Source organism: Petromyzon marinus, chromosome 47 (assembly GCF_048934315.1).
Source record: "Petromyzon marinus isolate PM22_M1 ecotype Great Lakes invasive population chromosome 47, UKy_Petmar_22M1.pri1.0, whole genome shotgun sequence".
NCBI lineage: Eukaryota > Metazoa > Chordata > Hyperoartia > Petromyzontiformes > Petromyzontidae > Petromyzon > Petromyzon marinus.
Genome location: NC_133713.1, coordinates 10,111,488 through 10,129,684, shown reverse-complemented (window position 1 = coordinate 10,129,684; position 18,197 = coordinate 10,111,488). Strand labels below are relative to the sequence as shown.

Genomic DNA, 18,197 nt, shown 5'->3' with positions numbered 1-18,197 from the left:
ATCCACACTACCGACCCACCGCTTCCCGTTCGAGTCCAGCTCAAGAACAACCTCTAACTCCTCCGTCAAAGACTCTCGACGGCCGTCACAACGAATGAGTCCTCACCTCCAGCAGGACCCTCTGCTCGAGGTTCTTGTACGTTTTCTGAAGCAGCTCCTTCGTGCCCAGGACTCCGTACCACATGATGTTCTTGGTTCGACTCCTAGACCAAGGAGGGGCACAACGAGACCGCAGTTTGCGCGCCGGGAGCAGTGGTGGAAAAGACAACAAGCGATCGCACAAAAAGTGAGTCCAGCAAAGCGCGTACAAAAAAAAACCCTCACGATAAATGAAAGTTTTTTCCTGTAATTTGGCTACATTTATAGAATATACGTCTGCTTGACTCCATGCGATGAACATTTCTCTGTAGCAGGGCGTGTGGGAAAGTGTGTCACCCCCCCGACCAAACAACCCCCTCCCCCCCATCTTGCAGTGCATGGATTAAAACAGCTACTCAAAGGGATCTCAGCAGTAGTTCTATAATATCTCCTTCCACGGGTAATTTTTTTAATGACACGGGGCGAACCACTGGTCTGGGAGAGTTACGCAGGAACGCTGCATGCCGTGACGAGGACGATGGCGCGATGGGAATCAAGTTAGGAAACACGAACACACCTTACATATAAAGAATGTGAAGATTTAGGATGAATACTCTTTGGTTCTTTCGGTAAAGTCACGTAGATAGAAAATTAATAGATCACGACGTTTCGATCGCAACACAAGCAACCGTCATCAGGTGAAACAAACACAGCAGGAGAACTGCTGACGTAGGAGGAAGAGCTGCTGCAACAAGAGTTTATATAGAATTTTGGTGGGCCCAACCCAAGGGTAAGTGGGCAGAGCTAGAGAAGGAATTTGTACGTAAATGTGAGAGATTAGCATGTCAATGTGAGACGGCCCAGCCACCGGAGGTGTGCCAATGAGAAGATTAGCATGTCAATGTCAGAGAGCCGGGCAACAGGAACAAAATCAAGATTTAGGATGAAGTCTGAGTGTTCGGTGTGTGTGCAGTATGTGCGCTATTGATAATGGTGTTGGTGTTTGGAGCGTGTGTTGGCAGTAGGGTCGGGGTGAGCGTGGAGTGGTGAGGAGGGTGAGAGGAGGCACCTGTACTTCTCCGGGTGTTCCTCACGACGGTTGTTGAAGTCAAGGGAAATCTTGGCGTCGAGGCCGATGCCAAAGTAGTTGTTCATCACGCACTTCTCCGTGTAGCCTTCACTGTGAACGCGCAGGCCGCACACACAGAAAGTTACACACGCAAACTCCCATACAACCTACGCGATAGACATACGCACGTACACACGCGTGCGCACGCACACACCTGTACAATCGTAGGCACACACACACACATTGCTACGCACACACACCCTCCACGTACATACATCCACGTGTCCCCTGTACACACACACGTCAGTATACACTAGTTCAGTTAATCAGCACCGATGTGGCCCTTAAATGAACTCGTAGCACAGTGCTCTAACCACTACACTAACCAACAGCCGCCATTCGCCACGAAGTGACGGTGACGTCACTACGGCGCCTGTGCCAGGCCAGGTGCACTTTGAGGCCACGTCAAGTGTCAAAGGCTCGCTGGCAGGAGGTCACGGCGCAGACCCAGGTGAAATGGGTAGGCTGACTGAGATGACTGGTAGATGCACCAGCTTGTACCCCCTACTGTGCTAATTAACCGCTCCACACAACTCTACACACGCACAACTCCTCTCTTTACACATGCTCACCCGGACAAACAAAACACACGTTTGTTTACACACAATAAATTATTGAAACTATTTTTAATTTTATCAGGTAAGGCCCACTGAGCTCTTTCAGAAGCTTGGGCTATCATTTGTGATAGCCCAACGCAGTGGCTAATCATGTGGAAACGTATAGCAGCTAAATACTCCAAAACACGTGCACACACACACGCACACACACACAGCCAAATACTCTAACGCGCACGCACGCACACACGCAAGCACCACTGGGACTCACAGTGAGTCTACGTCGGGGGCGATGGACGGGGAGACGCAGGCACCCAGCGTGAAGAGCGACGCAGTGAGGCCAGCACGCAGACCTGCACACGTACACACAAAGATCCCCATTATAGCCTCGACAGACTTTTCGGGAGAGTGCTGTTAGTGAGCACCGATGAAGGCTGGGACGGTACACGAGGGGGTGAGTGGCCAGCGTCGAGCCCGGCCGCCTTTGTCTCCCGAGTGGCAATGTTTACGCACAGCTCCAGGTACTCATTGGAGGCTGAGTCGACCTAGGGGAGGCACAGGACCAGTTCAGATAATTGTCACTGGTGTTGGCCGTGAGCGGGAATTGAAGTTGGGTCGCTGGTTTCATAGCGCGGTGCGATAACCACTACACTACCGCTCCCCGTATACACGTATACACAAAGACACAAGCACACAAAACAAAGACATAAAAAGACAAAGATCCCCCCCCAGTATAGCCTTAACAGACTGTTGGGGCAAGTGCTTTTAGCGAGCACCTAAGACATACACACACACGGGCAACCAAGGGCACAGGACACATCACGCTTGAGACAAAGGTAACACACAGAACATCATCACCATCAAGCTGTTGACTCAGCCCATCATCAATCATCATCTTAGAATGGGAATGCGTAATAGGTAAAACAGCCATCAGTGGCTCTCTCATCTTGTAGTTGCACACCTAGCCTGTGAGCCCAAGTGGGAAACAGCGGGGACACTCGGAGGCATGGAGAGACATGGAACCATCGCAAATGAGATGCAAGGACAACTGCAAACACACAACGAAGCAGCGCACATCAGAGGCAAGCAGTCTCACGGAGACACGATGACACGAAGGGCCAGAGTGTGACAAAAGCATGTATTCCTGTGTGTGCGTGCGTGCCTGCACGCGTAGCAACTCACACCACCACCACCCCCCCCACCTGTTCCTATGTCGGCCTGAATGGCGGCTGGCACCCAAACGGGCGATCGCAACTGAACGCACGCGACAGCGGCCCTGGTGTGCGGGTGACACGAGCCGCACGCGAGCGTGTGACATTTACTCTGGTTGATGATGCGCGTGTTCAGAATCGGCAGATTCTCTTTGCTTCCGCTGAGGCCTGCAACTCCAAACACCCCGGGGGCCCCTGAACCCAGCAGGCTGCTCTTGCTCGAGGCCCTGGAACCTGCACAGACAGCCGTGCCGCCACCGTGAGTTAACGATGTCGCGGAGTTTTGATCGAGGGGCACACTACAGGCTACTTGTGGACAGTTCTACAAAGGCAACTTCGCGGTCAAAATGTAAAAATCGTGCTCGGGATACGGGGTGTCATTTCACCCCGACGCTCTCCAGATCCCCCCCCCAACATTCCGAGCCTCTCTCTCACTTTTGCGGGCGAGGCCCGATCGCGAGCCAAGACTTGGAGCATGCGTCGCCGCCACGGACGCCGGCATGGCCGCGGCGGCCGAGTCGGGGGCAGTGTCGTCCTCGCAATCGGCGGCCGCGGCGTCCGGCGCGGAGCTCACGGTGATCCCGTGAGCCTCCGCGGGGGGGTCGTCAGGGTGGAGGCTGCTGCGGTGGGCCTGCGTCTGCGCGTTCTGCTCGTCCACAGCTGTGGGCGAAGTGAAACGTTGGATATATAATTATTATTTTCTTTAGAAAGTGTTGTTTTACAATGCTTAGCAGGATTTTGATTCCTGGAGAGTGCTTGAATGGATGGCCACGAGCATGCCCGAACACATTATTGGGTAATACTGTACTGCACTGTTTTACAGACACAAGTAACAAAAACACTGTACGCATTCGTCAATACCACTGCCTTAAATATATAATTAATGATGGTCCTGAGGCCCAAATGGTATTAAACACATAAGTTTGGAGTTTGCATGGCTCTCTCTCTCTGTGGTCGTGTGGATTTTTCTCAGAGTCCTCAGGTTTTTCCCTCCACATTTAGAAAAATGCACGAGTATTTTGCTGCTATAAATTTCCACTTCGTTGAGCTATCATTTTTAGCCAGGTCGCTTCTAAAAAGATTTATATAGCTCAGTGGTAGGGCCTTGCCTGGAAAAAAAATATAGTTTATAGTTGTGGCCAGGTCGCTTGTGGCCCCTCTATTCACGTGCTCCGTGAGAAAGACCACACCCGAACAAATGGCTTGCAGGGCTCTGTGTTGAGCAGCAGGGGGCAGTCTGGGAAAATCCACTGAACCACACACTCCGTTCTCACGTCCATGCTCTCCCCTGCCTTCAATATCACGCAGCACGGTAAAGCATCAACAAATAATTCCCATGATCCTTACAAGGAAGAAGAATACAACACGTACATGGGGGTCTATTCCTACACCTTACAACAGTCTTAAATATCCGAGTCTAGGATGGCAATGACCTGGCCAATCACCCCTACTCTTTGGGTCTTTCGGTAAAGTCACCCCCCTCCTGCCTGCTCTGAGAGTCCAGTGTGCTGGATACCATCAATGCAACTGGAAATTCCTTCGAGAATGTGAGGATGTTGCAATGTAATGTTGTGAGAGGGAGGATGTGCAATAAAACATATTTGATAATTTTAAAAAAATAACTCCCATAACCCACGTGGTGTGGGGGAGGCCCTCATCCAACAGTATACCGGCAAGAGGGCTGTACGTATACTGCATTGCTAGCCAATAACACAATTCAAACAGATTTACGAAGTGGAAAAGTAGCGGATGGACCCTGGCACGTGATATGGACCGATTTGTAGCCCTTGCTAAGGTCAATAGACGTTTCATGGTTTATGTTTCGCCACAGTTACATGTGCGTTTAATAGCAATAGGCAGAAGTAAACAGGCAGTCGTAAAAAATGTTTAAGTGCCGGTATGAAAGCAATCAGTCCTGCAACTCACGTTCACTTTGTGGGGAATAATAGCCATTTTCTGTACTCTTTAAGCAATTAGGAAACAACGTTTACTACCCAGGAACAAAACAAAAAATAGTTACACAGCGTTATAGGCGTGTGCAAGTAGCGTGCGTGCGTGCGCGATGGAGGCCCACCCTTCTCAGCCTGCTCGATGATCTGTCGGATGGCCTTCTTCAGGCTGTTGGCGCGCGACATGAGCTGCTCGCGCGGTCGAAACACCTGGGGCTTGGAGGAGCGGCGGGGGGGGCGGGGGCCCACGGAGGGAGGGGAAGCGTCTGGGGCAGCGTCCGCCTGAACTCGCACAACACAGGAGAGGGGACACCTCGGTACGCGGCTGTGGGGGGACGGTACGCGGCTGTGGGGAAGACGCCAGAGTCCTGGATTGATCGTGGCCGATGATGATGAAGACGCCGAGTTGATGTAAGAAGAGATGATGGTTCGTTATTGATTGCCGGGTTAGGCCACGTGAATTATGATCTGGACAAATTCTGGTCGTAAGACCCGACAACGGGCAAAATTGTCACGAGGCATATGCGTTTAACGCGCGTGTTATTGTTGTTTCAGCTCACCCGCTGAAATTGGAGAGCAATCTTTGCAATCAAATTTAGCAATCGGATACGATAATAACTTGAAACTACACGAAGGAAACCAGAATAAGCGTGCGACTTGCTTTGCTTGGCTATGCCGGGTGGCGGATGGTCTAAATGGTTTAATCCAAATTTCATAACGACGCAAAATATTTGGCTACGAGTAAAAACAGCATTTTCGAAAATGACCTTCGAACTTTTTGTTGACCGTGGTGGCTCTTTTTTTACAAATTCAGGTTTGTGTGGTTGAGGTTCAGGGTCTGCGAGGAGGCCACGTTTCCCTCTCAACGTGCACGCTCTCGCAAAAAACCCCGAGCAGATTTTTCCTTCCCACCCGTGAACTGGGTCACAACCATTTCAATTAAAATACATTTATAGCTGCCCAATAGGGGTGATTCCTGAATACTGACAATACCACAGTTCCTTCCATCATTACAATGTTATTATTCGGCAAAATAAAACCATTAATATGGTTAGCACAAAAATGTCATCTGACCTGTAACAGAATGGCTATTTTACTTATCTGGCTAAGGAGCAATCAGAGAAGCGTGACTCTTATTGCCACACCAAAGCCTCCTTTCAACTCTGAGCAATAACTACGATTATATTAACCCAAGTCGCCAGGTTTATCGCGCAGTGCGCCAACACTCCCCACTTATACAGATGCGCGCACATGTGCGAGTACAATACGCACATAAATATTGATATACAGTACACACAAACACACATCTATAAATCGATTAGTATTCACTTGCCGTCTCTTGTCAATATTTAGCGCTATCATTTTCATTCAATCGGGGAGTACAGTGAGGGTTCAACCTGACCAGAGAAATTCGGCGACCTACCGTCTCGCGTTGGACACGTGTACGGCACACTGCCGTCACCACGACACGCCGGATAACCACAACAAGCGGTGCGCGGACTGCTGGGTGACACGCGTAGAGGGGCGCCGCGGTGGCGAGATGTTAACTACCTCCCCTGGTATGCAGGAGGTCGTGTGTTCAATCCCGACCCTCACGCCTGCTGTATACTGGTCGTGTACATTTTTTCTCAGGATCCTCCGGGTTTTCCCCTCCCCATTTAGAATCAATATGCGTTCCGAGTATTTGGCTGCTATAAATGTCCTCGTGATTATATAAGCCATTTCCTTGAGCTCAAGAATTGTGGCCAGGTCACTTCTGAAAAATAGTTATTTAGCTCAGTGGGCCTTACCTGGTAAAATAAAAAGTTCATTTTAGAACTAATGGAGAGTCCAGGGGGTGGCGACGGTCAAAAGAACTCTGCCCCCTCCACCCAACAAAACCCCTCCCCCCCAATCCCCATACCAGCGATGGGGTCACGACCCCCTTCTCCTTGGCTGCCGCGCCTCCATCGGGGTCACCCACGCTCTCAGTCTCCTCAGCGATGGGGGGTGTTGCCGTGGCGGCGTGGAGGGTGGCGGTGGCCTGAGATTCGTCGTTCAAGGTTCGCAGCAGGGAGTCGAGCTTCTCCTTCAGGACGGCACACTGCCGTCACGCAAGCACACGCAGCCTTTTACACTCGGACCATCACGATGCGTCGATTGATTAAATGCGATTCATGTAGCGCGTGTGTGAATGGTCGATTGCGATTTGCGTGTATGCAAGCATGAATATGCAAGAATATGCGTGAACGTGTAATACCGGTGTGTATGTTGTTCTCTAGGACTAGAAATCATAGTCTTGGAGTAGTTTTATGACCAGCTGCCTACCCCAGATGTTAACTCCATTGCAACTGGGCTTGGGATCAGGTGGCGTCTCGGGCGTGTGCATCAGTACGAGAACGGCAAAGGTGGTCAAGTGTGGTGCAGGCCACACAACCCCTGTGCATAAGCACCAACCTTAATAGGTGCTCACAAACAGGGCTTGCTCCATCAGTCTATGTATGCTGTGCATATACGAGTGTGTGTAAGAATATGTATATGAGTGTGTGTCTATGGGATTGTGTATGTATGCGATTGCATGCAGGTGAGTGTGTTTATGGAGAGCGGTTGTGTAGCGGATGGCGCGCTGTGCGCAGAACCCAGCGACCTGAGTTCGATTCCTGCTCATGGCCAACACCAGTGCCGATTATCTGAACTGGTCCTGGGACTCCCCTCAGTCGATTTAGCCTCAAATGAGTACCCGGTGCGGTGTTGTAAACATCTCCACTGGGGAGACAAAGGCGGTCGGGCGTGGGGCTGGCCACCCACCCCTCGTGTACCGTTCCGGCCTTCGTAGGCGCTGCTACTCGCGAAAAGCACTTGCCCCAACAGTCTGTAAAGGCTATACAGGGGACCTTTGTCTTTGTGTACGAGTGTACAAACCTTCCGCGCCATATTCTCAGCTTCGCGAGGATTCTCCGTGGTTCTCTCATAGGCCTTGCCGACGCGAGCGACAAAATCCTTCACAGTCTCACACAGCACCCTGCCAATACAAAGACACACCGACACATCTATACATACATACACATGCAAGAACATTCGCACGCAAACACGCATGCGCACATGTGAGCACGTGTGGAAATGTATGGATCGTCGATTGGGAGAATGAGTGAATGACAAGAGTGAGTGAGCTGGCTAGTGAGTGGGCGATTGAGCGAATGTTAGTGTGAATGAACAGGCCAGCGAGTGATCAACTGGGCGAGCTGGAGAGTGAATGATTGAGTGAATAGACAAGACAGCGAATGCTTGATGGGTGAACTGCTGAGTGAGCGAGTCGGAAAATTTACGCGTGAATGACCGAGTGAGCGAGTGGGTACAAGGGTGGACGAGCGAGCGAGTGAATGAGTTACCTATTGATTTAATGACTGAATAAATTCTAAAGTGAATGAACGATTAAGTGAGCGGGCATGTGATTGAGAAAATGAAGGAGTGAGTGAGTGGGCGAGCTCACGTTGCGGAGGAGATGACGACAGAGTGTTGGTCAGAGTTGAGGATCCGCGTGAGATGCTCGGCCACGGAGTCCTCGTAGGCGGCAATCTGCACCTAGCAGCAATGACAACTCCACCATCACCTCTTGCACTCACCACTCTCACTCACTCACCCTCTCACTAACTCTCACTCACCCTCTCACTAACTCTCCCAGACAACTCCACCATCACCTCCTGCACCACCACTCTCACTCACCCTCTCATGCACTTACCACTCACTCACGCACCCACCCTTTCACATACACTCACCCAGACTACTCCAACATCACCTCCTGCATGACCACTCACTTACTCTCACCCTCTCATACACCCACTCATTGACCCTCTCACACACTCACCAAGACAACACCATCACCTCCTATATCCAGACACTCATTCTTTTATTCACTCACTATCACATCAAGACAACTAAACTTTCCCCAACATCGCCAGCACTCTCTGACTGACAGACAATGACCACGCTCACTTTCCCACACGCGCTCTCTCTCTCTCTCTCGCGCCTTCCCACGCTCTCTCAAACGTGAGATAATCTGAGATGCAGTAGACGGCCAAGAGCACAGTGAGAAAATGCATGTGTCAATCCGCTCGGGTGTTGCTGTGGTCGTAGCAGTCGACTCAAGAGTCAGAAATCTACAGGTTCAAACCCAGGTCCGGCAGTCAATTCAGCCCATCACTATCAGTCTTCCTCTAAGGTGAATTAAAAAAAAAAGCACTCCAAGGTGAATTAAAAAAAAAAAGCACCGTTGTGTGGGAAGTCAACAGCGTTCATCCAACGAATAGCCTCGTCCTCGTCACGGCAAAGTGGAATTTTAAACATGGGTTTGTGGATGGCTAACCGAGCGAGTGTGCGTAGTCGGTACGCGAGTAAAGCGCAACGTGGAAGCCCTTTGTCAGCGCACTGCTGGACGAGGACAACCCCACGCCGTGCGGATCGTGGGGGTTATCTGACCGTGCTACACCATGCTGGTCAGTGCGGGTCGGCAAAGGCGGGCAGGAGGAGCATAGACGCAGAACCCCGGGAGGTATTGCACAACGATGGGATTTTGCCGCACTACCTTCTACGGGCCCCAACACAGCGTGCGAGGACCCCACGGATAATCGGGAATGGGTAGCAGGGGCTCAAGGTGTACGAATGCAGCGTGCGAGGGTCTGTTGTAAAGAGAAATCACCCTTCCATCCTCGTCCTCGCCGTCCGTCACCATGGAGACGCTGTTCCGCATGGTGACCCGAGTTTCGTAGGTCATGATGCTCCACCTGGGGGGTCAAAGTTCAAGGCCCGGAGGTCATCGCAAACGACGATCGTCGCTGCCACCGCGCCCTCGCTGTCATTTCCTTCCTCCTGCCGGATCGTGCAGTCGTGGCAGGGGGGAGATGTCGCTAGTCGAAATCGTTTGAAGGTGGTGGCGAAACAGGCTCCACTTAAGGCATGTGGGATAAAAATAATAAGAATTAAAATATACAGATCCTTCTCAATCTACTGCTGGATGAAGGACTCCCCCCCCCGCCCCCCCACACCGGATCAGTCATGGCACATGTTAGACCATGCTTCACCTCGTTAGTCAGTGCGAGATCCTGAAGGTGGGTGCCTGGTTTATAGAGTTATGTATACCCAATTAACGTAAATGTTACATTTATTAGGATGCTTGTTTACACAGGACTCTTTGAGGAGGGTCCTGCCAAGTTTTCACTTGGTGGGGGGGGCGAAAATTGCTTTGAATGTTCCAATAGAGTAACTGGGGGCATAATTTGTATAAAGTATGCATGCATTGTAAATTATCTATTCTCACAAGCACAGTTCAATGCATTCATTGTAGTCATCATCACAGCAGTGACATAGTTAACTCAATCACCATTAAAAATCAAGGCCACGAAAACTCTACATCATCGTAATCATAATTCATCAATATCATAATCATCATATTAATCCTCATTAAAATCATCTTTATAAGGAAACATAATTATCATCGTTGTTGTTATCATCCTTCTGGGGTCATTTCGGATGGGCACCATGGCCACTATTATGGGAAGTCAACTGTGGTAGGCCAAAGGAGATTCCATGCCAACACCTGCCATGGGAAGGTGTAATTTCCACTGACCGGTCAAGCATCTTGGTGCTGGCACGTTCCAGCTTCTCCAGGATCTGGGGCAGCTGTGTGTCATCGTCGCAGGCAGCTCCCCAGCCAAGGACCCTGGCCAGATCGTTGCCCGTGCCCAGTGGGAGAACACCCATCTGACACTGTGGGGAAGAGTAGTGTGTGAGCATCACCATCAACACCAATCATGAACAACATCATCATCGTCGTCGTTGTCATCGTCATTACAATCATCAGTTACAATGTCTGCAGCATCGGTGTTATTCCCAACCTAGTGTGACGCTGCCGAGTGTATACATCGGTGTTAGAGCCGTTAACGTCAATTCATATCATCGTTGCTGACATCGCTATCCGAATACAACACTCGCTGCAAACGATGAGCAGCCTCATCTCAAAGGCAGAATGCGTGCTGGCTGGAAACACACAGATGTAATGCCAAGGTGGCGTGCTGCTCACAAACAGCAGGTGGTCAAGCCAGATAACCGCGTCAGGAGCAGTGGAGTGTATCGCTGTGATGTCGCCTCCTTATTTGTGGATCGGATATACGCATGTGCCACAGTTTGTGCAGATGCGGTTTAGGGAGCCTTCATCATCAACATCGATAACATCACCACCATCATCATCATCACATCACCTGCTTGTGCAGGTTGAGTTTGTCAATCTCCGAGAGGACCCAGCCCACGCTGCCATCGCCCCCGCACACCAGGATGCGGAACGTGTCAAACTTCTGAAACAAACGCAGCCTGGACAGGACAGGAGTGGGGAAGGGCAGTGTGTAAACATGTTAATAGACGACAGCCCAGCTGTGTACAACAACAACCACTAAATGTCGGTGACGTCGCCAGGGCGCTTGTGTCAGGCCATGTGCACTTCAAGGCTACGTGAAGTGTCGAAAGCCCACTGGCAGGAGGTCACGGGATGAGACCCAGGTACCATGGGCTGACTGACTGAGATGACTGGCAAAACCACGAATTAGTAAAGATCTGTCTACGCAAGCATTCACACAAGCGTACGTGTGCACGGACACGTGTGTGTTACACGCGTGTTGCGTGCGTGTACGCACACACATGTTGCGTGCACCTGTCTTTATGCGCGCTCTCACCCCAGGTGCGGGCCGCCGTTCATGAGGTCGAACACCTGCGCCGGGTTGAGCAGCTGCTTGAACCGGCGCAGGAACTTGACGCCCTGGTTGTCTCCGCTCTTCGAGTTGACGAACACGAGCAGGGGACTGGAGCACGAGGGGGGGCACGTGGCCTTCCAGAAGCCTGCACACGCATGGACACACAAGACAAGAGATTCCCCCGATAGCTCCGACTGACTGTCGGGGGCAAGAGCAAGGCCAAGAATGGCACACGTGCGGGGGTCGGCCATGTATGGTTTTGTTCCGTTCTAGCTATGGAAGGAAAATGGAGAAAACAGAGGAAGCCCACGCAGGACAGGGGGAAGAACGTACAAACTCTAGACAGAAAGGCATCCGAGCCTGGAATTGAATCCAGGCCCTTTTTGCTTTGAAGCACAAGCGTCACCACCGTGCCATCACCCCTCAATGTGTCTTTGCACGCACGCGTGAACAAGCGTGCATAGACGCACGCGCGTGCACCCGTACCGTCCGAGTCGATGCTGTTGAGTGCAGGAGGCGGGATGACAGACACCTTGCACTGACCGAGAGGGCACTTTCGGGGCAGGGCATCTCGGCAGGCCCCATGTACCTACCAGAGGACACACAACGACGACAACAAACGACAACTGGAGCTTGCTAGTGTTGAAGGCAATCCATCCCTCGTGAGAATTCCCGACACCTGCGTGATGCTGTCCACCATTTTCACCCACTATATCGCAGTGTTTCCCAATCTTCAGTGAGGCACAGCGATTTGCAAGCGGTCTCCCGCTCCTCAAAAATTAGCTTTGAGGCAGTGCTGTTTACAGCCCGGAGCCAGTGGTGGAAATTCCTCATCTCAGTTGCAATCCCTGCATCTGCGTTATAATGAAAGGGATACTATTGGCTTGTTCTTAGGCTGCCAGAGAAAGTAATTTACACGGATCGGGATCTGTGCATGCTGGAAAGTAAGACCTCTTATGAACAGATGAAGATGGAGACGCTGAAAATGACGAAAGGGATGCAGACAATGGCGTGTTTGAGCGTCTCACAACACTCGTATCGAACGTTGCGTTTTTTTGCAAAGCATACGTTCCAGACAAAACCAAGAAAACTGAACACCAATCTCCAAAATAACCCAGCAGTAACTCGTGCGGTCTGAAACCGCGGACCGTGGAAAATAAAAACGGATTGGCGTGGCGTAATGTGCGTCACAAGCGGTTTGAAAGTCAACGAAACGTTACTGCTTATTTATTTTATCACCACGCACGTTAAGTTCAGGGAAGTGGAGGCTTATCAGCCCGTTGCAGTGGTGCGCCAGTCGCCACGTGCGGACGTCACACAAGACGCAAGCGAGGCTGGATTATAAGGAAGGGGTGTCCTGTTGCGGATCCGTGTGATGCAAGTGCTTACGGGAGAGAGCGGGGGAATGGGGAAATACCCCGAGCGGTGACGATTGACAATGATGATACCACTGTGGCTGCTAAGAAACGAGAACATTTACGTGTGGGTTTTATGCGCGGGCGTTTGTCTCACTCGGGCGGGACATGTCAGCATGTACGTAATGTACGTTGAACTTCTTTCGCACCGTACGCAGCCAACCGTGCGAATCAGAGGTGCGGGGGAAGGGCAACCGACTAAACACAGGGATGATGGCCGAGGGTCGAGACCAACGACAGGGCGGCAGCCGAAGGTGGCAAAGCACGCCCGAGAAGACGTCCGTGGGCGGCTGTTACATCGCAAGACCGAGAGGGATGCCGATGGCTTGGGGAAGCCTTCAGCCAGCGGCGAACTTATTTGACGATAAAGATGGACGACAGAGATCTCCGATATGGCCGTTCTTAGACTGTTGGGGCAAGTGCTGTCAGCGAGCACCTATGACGGCAAAAACAGCGCACGTGGGGGTGGTGTGGCTAGGACCACGCCCGGCTTCCTTTCGTCTGCCCACTGCGGATGTTTATACAATGCACCGGGTACTCGTTTAAGGCCGAGTCGACCAACGGGAGACCCAGGACTAGTTCAGGTCTATTCCCCACTGATATATTGGACGCAAGCGAGAACCGAATTCGGGTAGCCGGATTTGACCTCAAGTATTTGGTATTGTAGAGCAGTAACCGGGCGTTCTAGATTTCTTATGACCCCCATTGAATTCTCTAAAACGTAATATTTTTGGACACTAATTGGTGTAGAAAAAGAAATGAATAAGAAAATGAAAAAAACGTTTGCAAGTCACAAGACATGTGGACCACCCAGTACACGAACCGCGATGCTAACACTCCCCACGAACATTTGCATACTCCCAAAAGAGCCCTACCATTGCCTTGCACCAAAGGCACCGCCAGTCCTGCAGTCGCATCACGCTGCCGCACGTCTTGTCACAGACGGAGCACCGGGCGCTCACCGGCAGGTTCCCCTCCAGCCACTGGTGAGGCATGGCTACCTGGGAACGTGAAGAGGAGCGCAGCAAACGGTCAGAGTGTGAGTGAAGGGGTGGTCAGGTGGTTTAGGGTGACACTGGGCCTGCGTCGCTGAGATCATGGATTCAAATCCGGTTTTTGCCCCCCACCCCCCGCCTCTTTCTATGGGGCTGTTGCTGGTCAAGGCGAGCTTAGGTGGCAAGTGGCATCTGAAACCAGTCCAAGGCCGCTTGTCGTTCAACTTAAATCGAGTACCTGGTAGAGTGTATTAAACATCAACATTGAGGGAGATAAATACGGCCAGGCACTGTTCTGGCCATACCACCTCCTCGTGTGTCATCAGCTCGAAATATTCAGTCTGGTCTGTCTACGATCAATCGTGGGTTTAACGAGACTGCATTGAGTAAGGAGCTCACAGATCCTTGAAAGATCTGGACAGTCTATTAAGTGAGCTCCTCCGGTAGGCGAGATTGCGTTGGCTTGGTAACGTAGCCCGCAAGCCCAGCCACTGCATGCCCAAGTAGCTTCTCTCTTGCTTGACAGAGGTGTAACGGGCCCAGCATCGGCTAAAGAAGAGACAGGCCGATATGGTATGGGAGAATGTGGACTGGAGTGAACTTGCCAATGATTGGTACCAGCAGTGTCAAGATTGGCCTCTGTCCAGGAGGTTTATGAAAGATGCTACTGTGCATTTGGAGGCAATTTTCCTCCAACAATAACAGAGAGTGGAGGGGCAAAGCTTACAAAAGTGAGCAGGGTGCTGGGCAGATAAAACACAAAGTTGGAAGTGTGGAGGGCACAGGGAGTGCCATCTGCCAGTCATCTCAGTCCGTTAACCCATAACAACTGGGTCAGTGCCGTGAGACATCCTCCCAGCAAACCTTTGACACTTCAGTGGGCTCAAAGGGCACCTAGCCTGGCACAAGTACTGTGGTGATGTCACTTCGACTTAGTGGCACACGGCAGTTGTTTTTGTTGTCTCTGTGTATATGCGATCGTGTGTGTCCGTGACCCAGGGTGTGTTTGTTGGGCAGGGACATCACTCACCCCGTCTTCATCCTCCAGTATATCTCGCCCGATAGATGCCAGTGTTGTCCACTTGCAGTTGTTGGTGGCGCGGACAGCACATCGCTTGTGCGCCTTGAACTTACAGACTGCACACGCAATGGGGGCGTGAGAATGTGAGCGAGTGTGTGTGTGTGTGTTCACATGCACGTGTGGGTATGTGGATGTGTACATGAAAAATTGAAAAACTGTTCAGGCTGGCTTGCCTATGCAACGCTCTGGGTTTAACCTGGTTGGATCATACGAGTGAATCATGGATCCTTAAAACATTCGGACACAGTCCCATGTGAGAATGCATTAGCTGGGTCATGTAGCCCAAATGCCCTGTCACCGCATGCGCAAACAGCCTCTGTTCAAGTGGATAGAGGAGGCATGGGCTAGAGAAGAGTCGGGTTGATGTGATGCCAGAGGACTTTGAGCTGATTAGACTTGCTGACAACTGGTATTGGTGATATCAAGATCGGCCTAAAAGTGTACCTAACCTGGCACAAGCACTGTGGTGACATGACTGCCAGCTCAGCAAAGAATGGTGATTGCTGTTGTTGTGTCTGGAAGTACCCTCGCAGAACAGGCCACGTCTGAGTGTGTATGTATTGGGCTCATTGTGCATCGAGTGTCAGTGTATGCATGTCTCTTGTCAATGCGTGCGTACATGCCTATACACAACGTGTGCGTGTTTTACTACACACGGTGTTTGCAGGCAAATACGCACACACGCCACTAAGTGTGTGTGTGCATGTAGACCAGTGCGAGTGTGCGTGCATGCATGAGTGTGTGCATACGTGCGTGCGTGCCTACACATGGTGTGTGCGAGTGTTACGTTCGACACTTCACGTGGCCTCACGGTGCACATAGCCTGGCACAAGCGTCGTGGTGACGTCACCGCCACTTTGTGGCGAATGGCGGTTGTTGTTGTTACGTAACCCCCTGCCAGCGGGCCTTCGACACTGCACGTGGCCTCAATGGACACCTAGCGTGGCACAAGCGCCGTGGTGTTGTCACCGCCGCTTAGTGGCGAACGGCGGTTGTTGTGTTTGTAGGTGTGTGTGCGTGCCTACACATGGTGTGCGTGCGTGTAGACGTGTGTAGGTGTGTAGGTGTGTAGGTGTGTGTGTGCGCGCGTACCTTCGCACGACAGGCCATGTGACGTGACCCCAGACAGAGCCTCGCGACACACGTTGCAGTAGGTGGGGCGCGCGTGGGAACACGCGTACCAGTTGTGCAGCCCTGAGAAGTGATCCATGCTGAGCTGGGACGGCTGGCGCGGGGGGGGGGGCGACACCACACGCGCAGAGATCCGTCGTTACTATCACTACGCTCGTTACTCACGAAAGAAAGCCTTCGCGAGGCTCAAGACACTTTTTCAGGAGGGTCCTGCCAAGTTTTTTACGGGAGAACGGGGGGGGGGGGGAGGGTGGAGGCGGGGCGCAGGGGGAAATGTGGTCATGTGAAAAACTAATCGTGTCATTCTAGATTTGAAGTTTTCTTCTAGATTTGCAGTTTTCGTGACTGCAAGGATCCATACTCTTTGGTTCTTTTGGTGAAGTCACGTAGGTAAAAATGTAATAAAATTAAATAAAAAATGCAAACAACTCAATTAAATCACGACGTTTCGGAGGCAACAAAAGCTTCCTTCATCATGTGTAAAAAATCGTGTAATGTGCGGGTTATTTTTCAACATTCGGATGTTTGGCAAATACCAGTTACATTGTATGCGATATTTTGTATCTGTAGGAGGAAAGCCATGCAGAAAAGGGGTAAAATATACAAACTTCACACAGAAACGCACCAGGGTCGGGAATCGAGCCCAGGACCTTCGTACCCCGAGGCGCAAGTGTTACCACCCCGTCACCTTGCGGTCCAAAGTATGATCAGTGAGCATCTATGAAGGCCGGTACCAAGCACGAAGGGGTGGTATGGCGAGGATCACGCCTCGTCACGTCTGTCTACCCAGTGCTGACGTTTGCATAACACACAGAGTACTCGCTGAAGGCTGAGTAGGTCTAGGGGAAGCCAAGGACCAGTTAAGATACCACTCGCCACTGGTGATAGCCGTGGCCAGAAATCAAACTCAGGTGTCCATGCTGATAGCGCAATTGTCTAACAACTGCACTTCAGCTCCCCACACGTAATTTTATATATAAACACTTGAACAGGGGGCAGGGCGTTGACAGCATGGATGGCTGAGGGAAGGGAGTGTCTGAGGCAGAAAAAGGAGAACGAACGACCTCCCACTGACCAAAGGTTTTTTGGGGGATTCCACAGAAAACCTTGGTTGCTGCAGTGGCGAGTGCGTGGAGGGGAGTAGAGAGAGATGAGAGGGGAGAGGCAGGAGTGTGCGTGGAGGGGAGTAGAGCGAGATGAGAGGGGAGAGGTAGAGAGAGGCGAGTCCATGAATGAATCTTGACGATGTGAAGGGCGATCTTGAAGTCGTTCACCAGGAAGCACTCACTTCGTAAGGGTCTCGATTCTGTACAGACTTTAGCGCCGCGATCCAATCTTCCATCTCCTTACGATTCTCGGCACAAAGGATAAGCCGACGGAAAGGTGTGATAATCTGCAGGATACATAGAGAGAGAACAACACCATGTAGGTACATGTCAGGTGAAATTCCTGTGTCACAGTCTCAACATGCATCCCCCATGCCCAGTCACCACATGCCCAGGGCAGCTCCTGTTTGGCTAAAGTCAGAGGAAGAGCTAGAGTAGAGATGAGACAATGTGGTACGGGAGGACATTGCACCGACTGCAATTGCTGGTGAGCGGTAATAGTGGTGGTGTAGAGATTAGTCTGTGTGCAGGCAATTCATTAAGGACGATAGAGAGCATTGTTTGTGTTGTTGAGGAGTACAGCAGTGATAACAATGAGCAGAGTGCTGGGCGGTTAAAAACAAAGCGATATGGGGCAGTGGGGGAGGACAGGGGATGCATCTGCCAGTTCAGTTAACCCGCAAGACCTGGGCCAATTCTTGTGACCACCTGCCAGCAAGCCTTCACCACTTCGTGTGGCCTCAAAAGCGCACCTGTGAGCTACACGCGCGCAAATAAATTATACAAGTTCCCTTTTCTAGAATTCAAGCTGCTTTGTGCGAATTCAAGG

The 18,197-nt window shown here is 51.3% G+C and overlaps 1 protein-coding gene across 4 annotated transcripts in view; it reads right to left on the bottom strand.

Moving 5' to 3' along the window:
* The window catches only part of LOC116952594 (diacylglycerol kinase delta-like), a 69,477-nt gene that overhangs the window by 17,467 nt on the left and 33,813 nt on the right, over nt 1–18,197 (bottom strand). For 3 of the 4 annotated variants that reach the window (XM_076074384.1, XM_076074387.1, XM_076074386.1), the window contains 18 exons: nt 17,551–17,655; nt 16,224–16,356; nt 15,081–15,187; nt 13,931–14,056; nt 12,127–12,229; nt 11,623–11,785; nt 11,155–11,263; nt 10,524–10,663; nt 9,597–9,681; nt 8,391–8,482; nt 7,823–7,922; nt 6,825–7,004; nt 5,047–5,203; nt 3,408–3,632; nt 3,084–3,206; nt 2,033–2,114; nt 1,148–1,258; nt 107–203 (listed from right to left, as the gene is read on the bottom strand). In XM_076074384.1, the coding sequence (XP_075930499.1) occupies nt 107–203; nt 1,148–1,258; nt 2,033–2,114; nt 3,084–3,206; nt 3,408–3,632; nt 5,047–5,203; nt 6,825–7,004; nt 7,823–7,922; nt 8,391–8,482; nt 9,597–9,681; nt 10,524–10,663; nt 11,155–11,263; nt 11,623–11,785; nt 12,127–12,229; nt 13,931–14,056; nt 15,081–15,187; nt 16,224–16,356; nt 17,551–17,655 (2,238 nt within the window). The remainder of the gene's footprint in view (nt 1–106; nt 204–1,147; nt 1,259–2,032; nt 2,115–3,083; nt 3,207–3,407; nt 3,633–5,046; nt 5,204–6,824; nt 7,005–7,822; nt 7,923–8,390; nt 8,483–9,596; nt 9,682–10,523; nt 10,664–11,154; nt 11,264–11,622; nt 11,786–12,126; nt 12,230–13,930; nt 14,057–15,080; nt 15,188–16,223; nt 16,357–17,550; nt 17,656–18,197) is intronic. The other variant, XM_076074385.1, reaches the window with a different exon arrangement.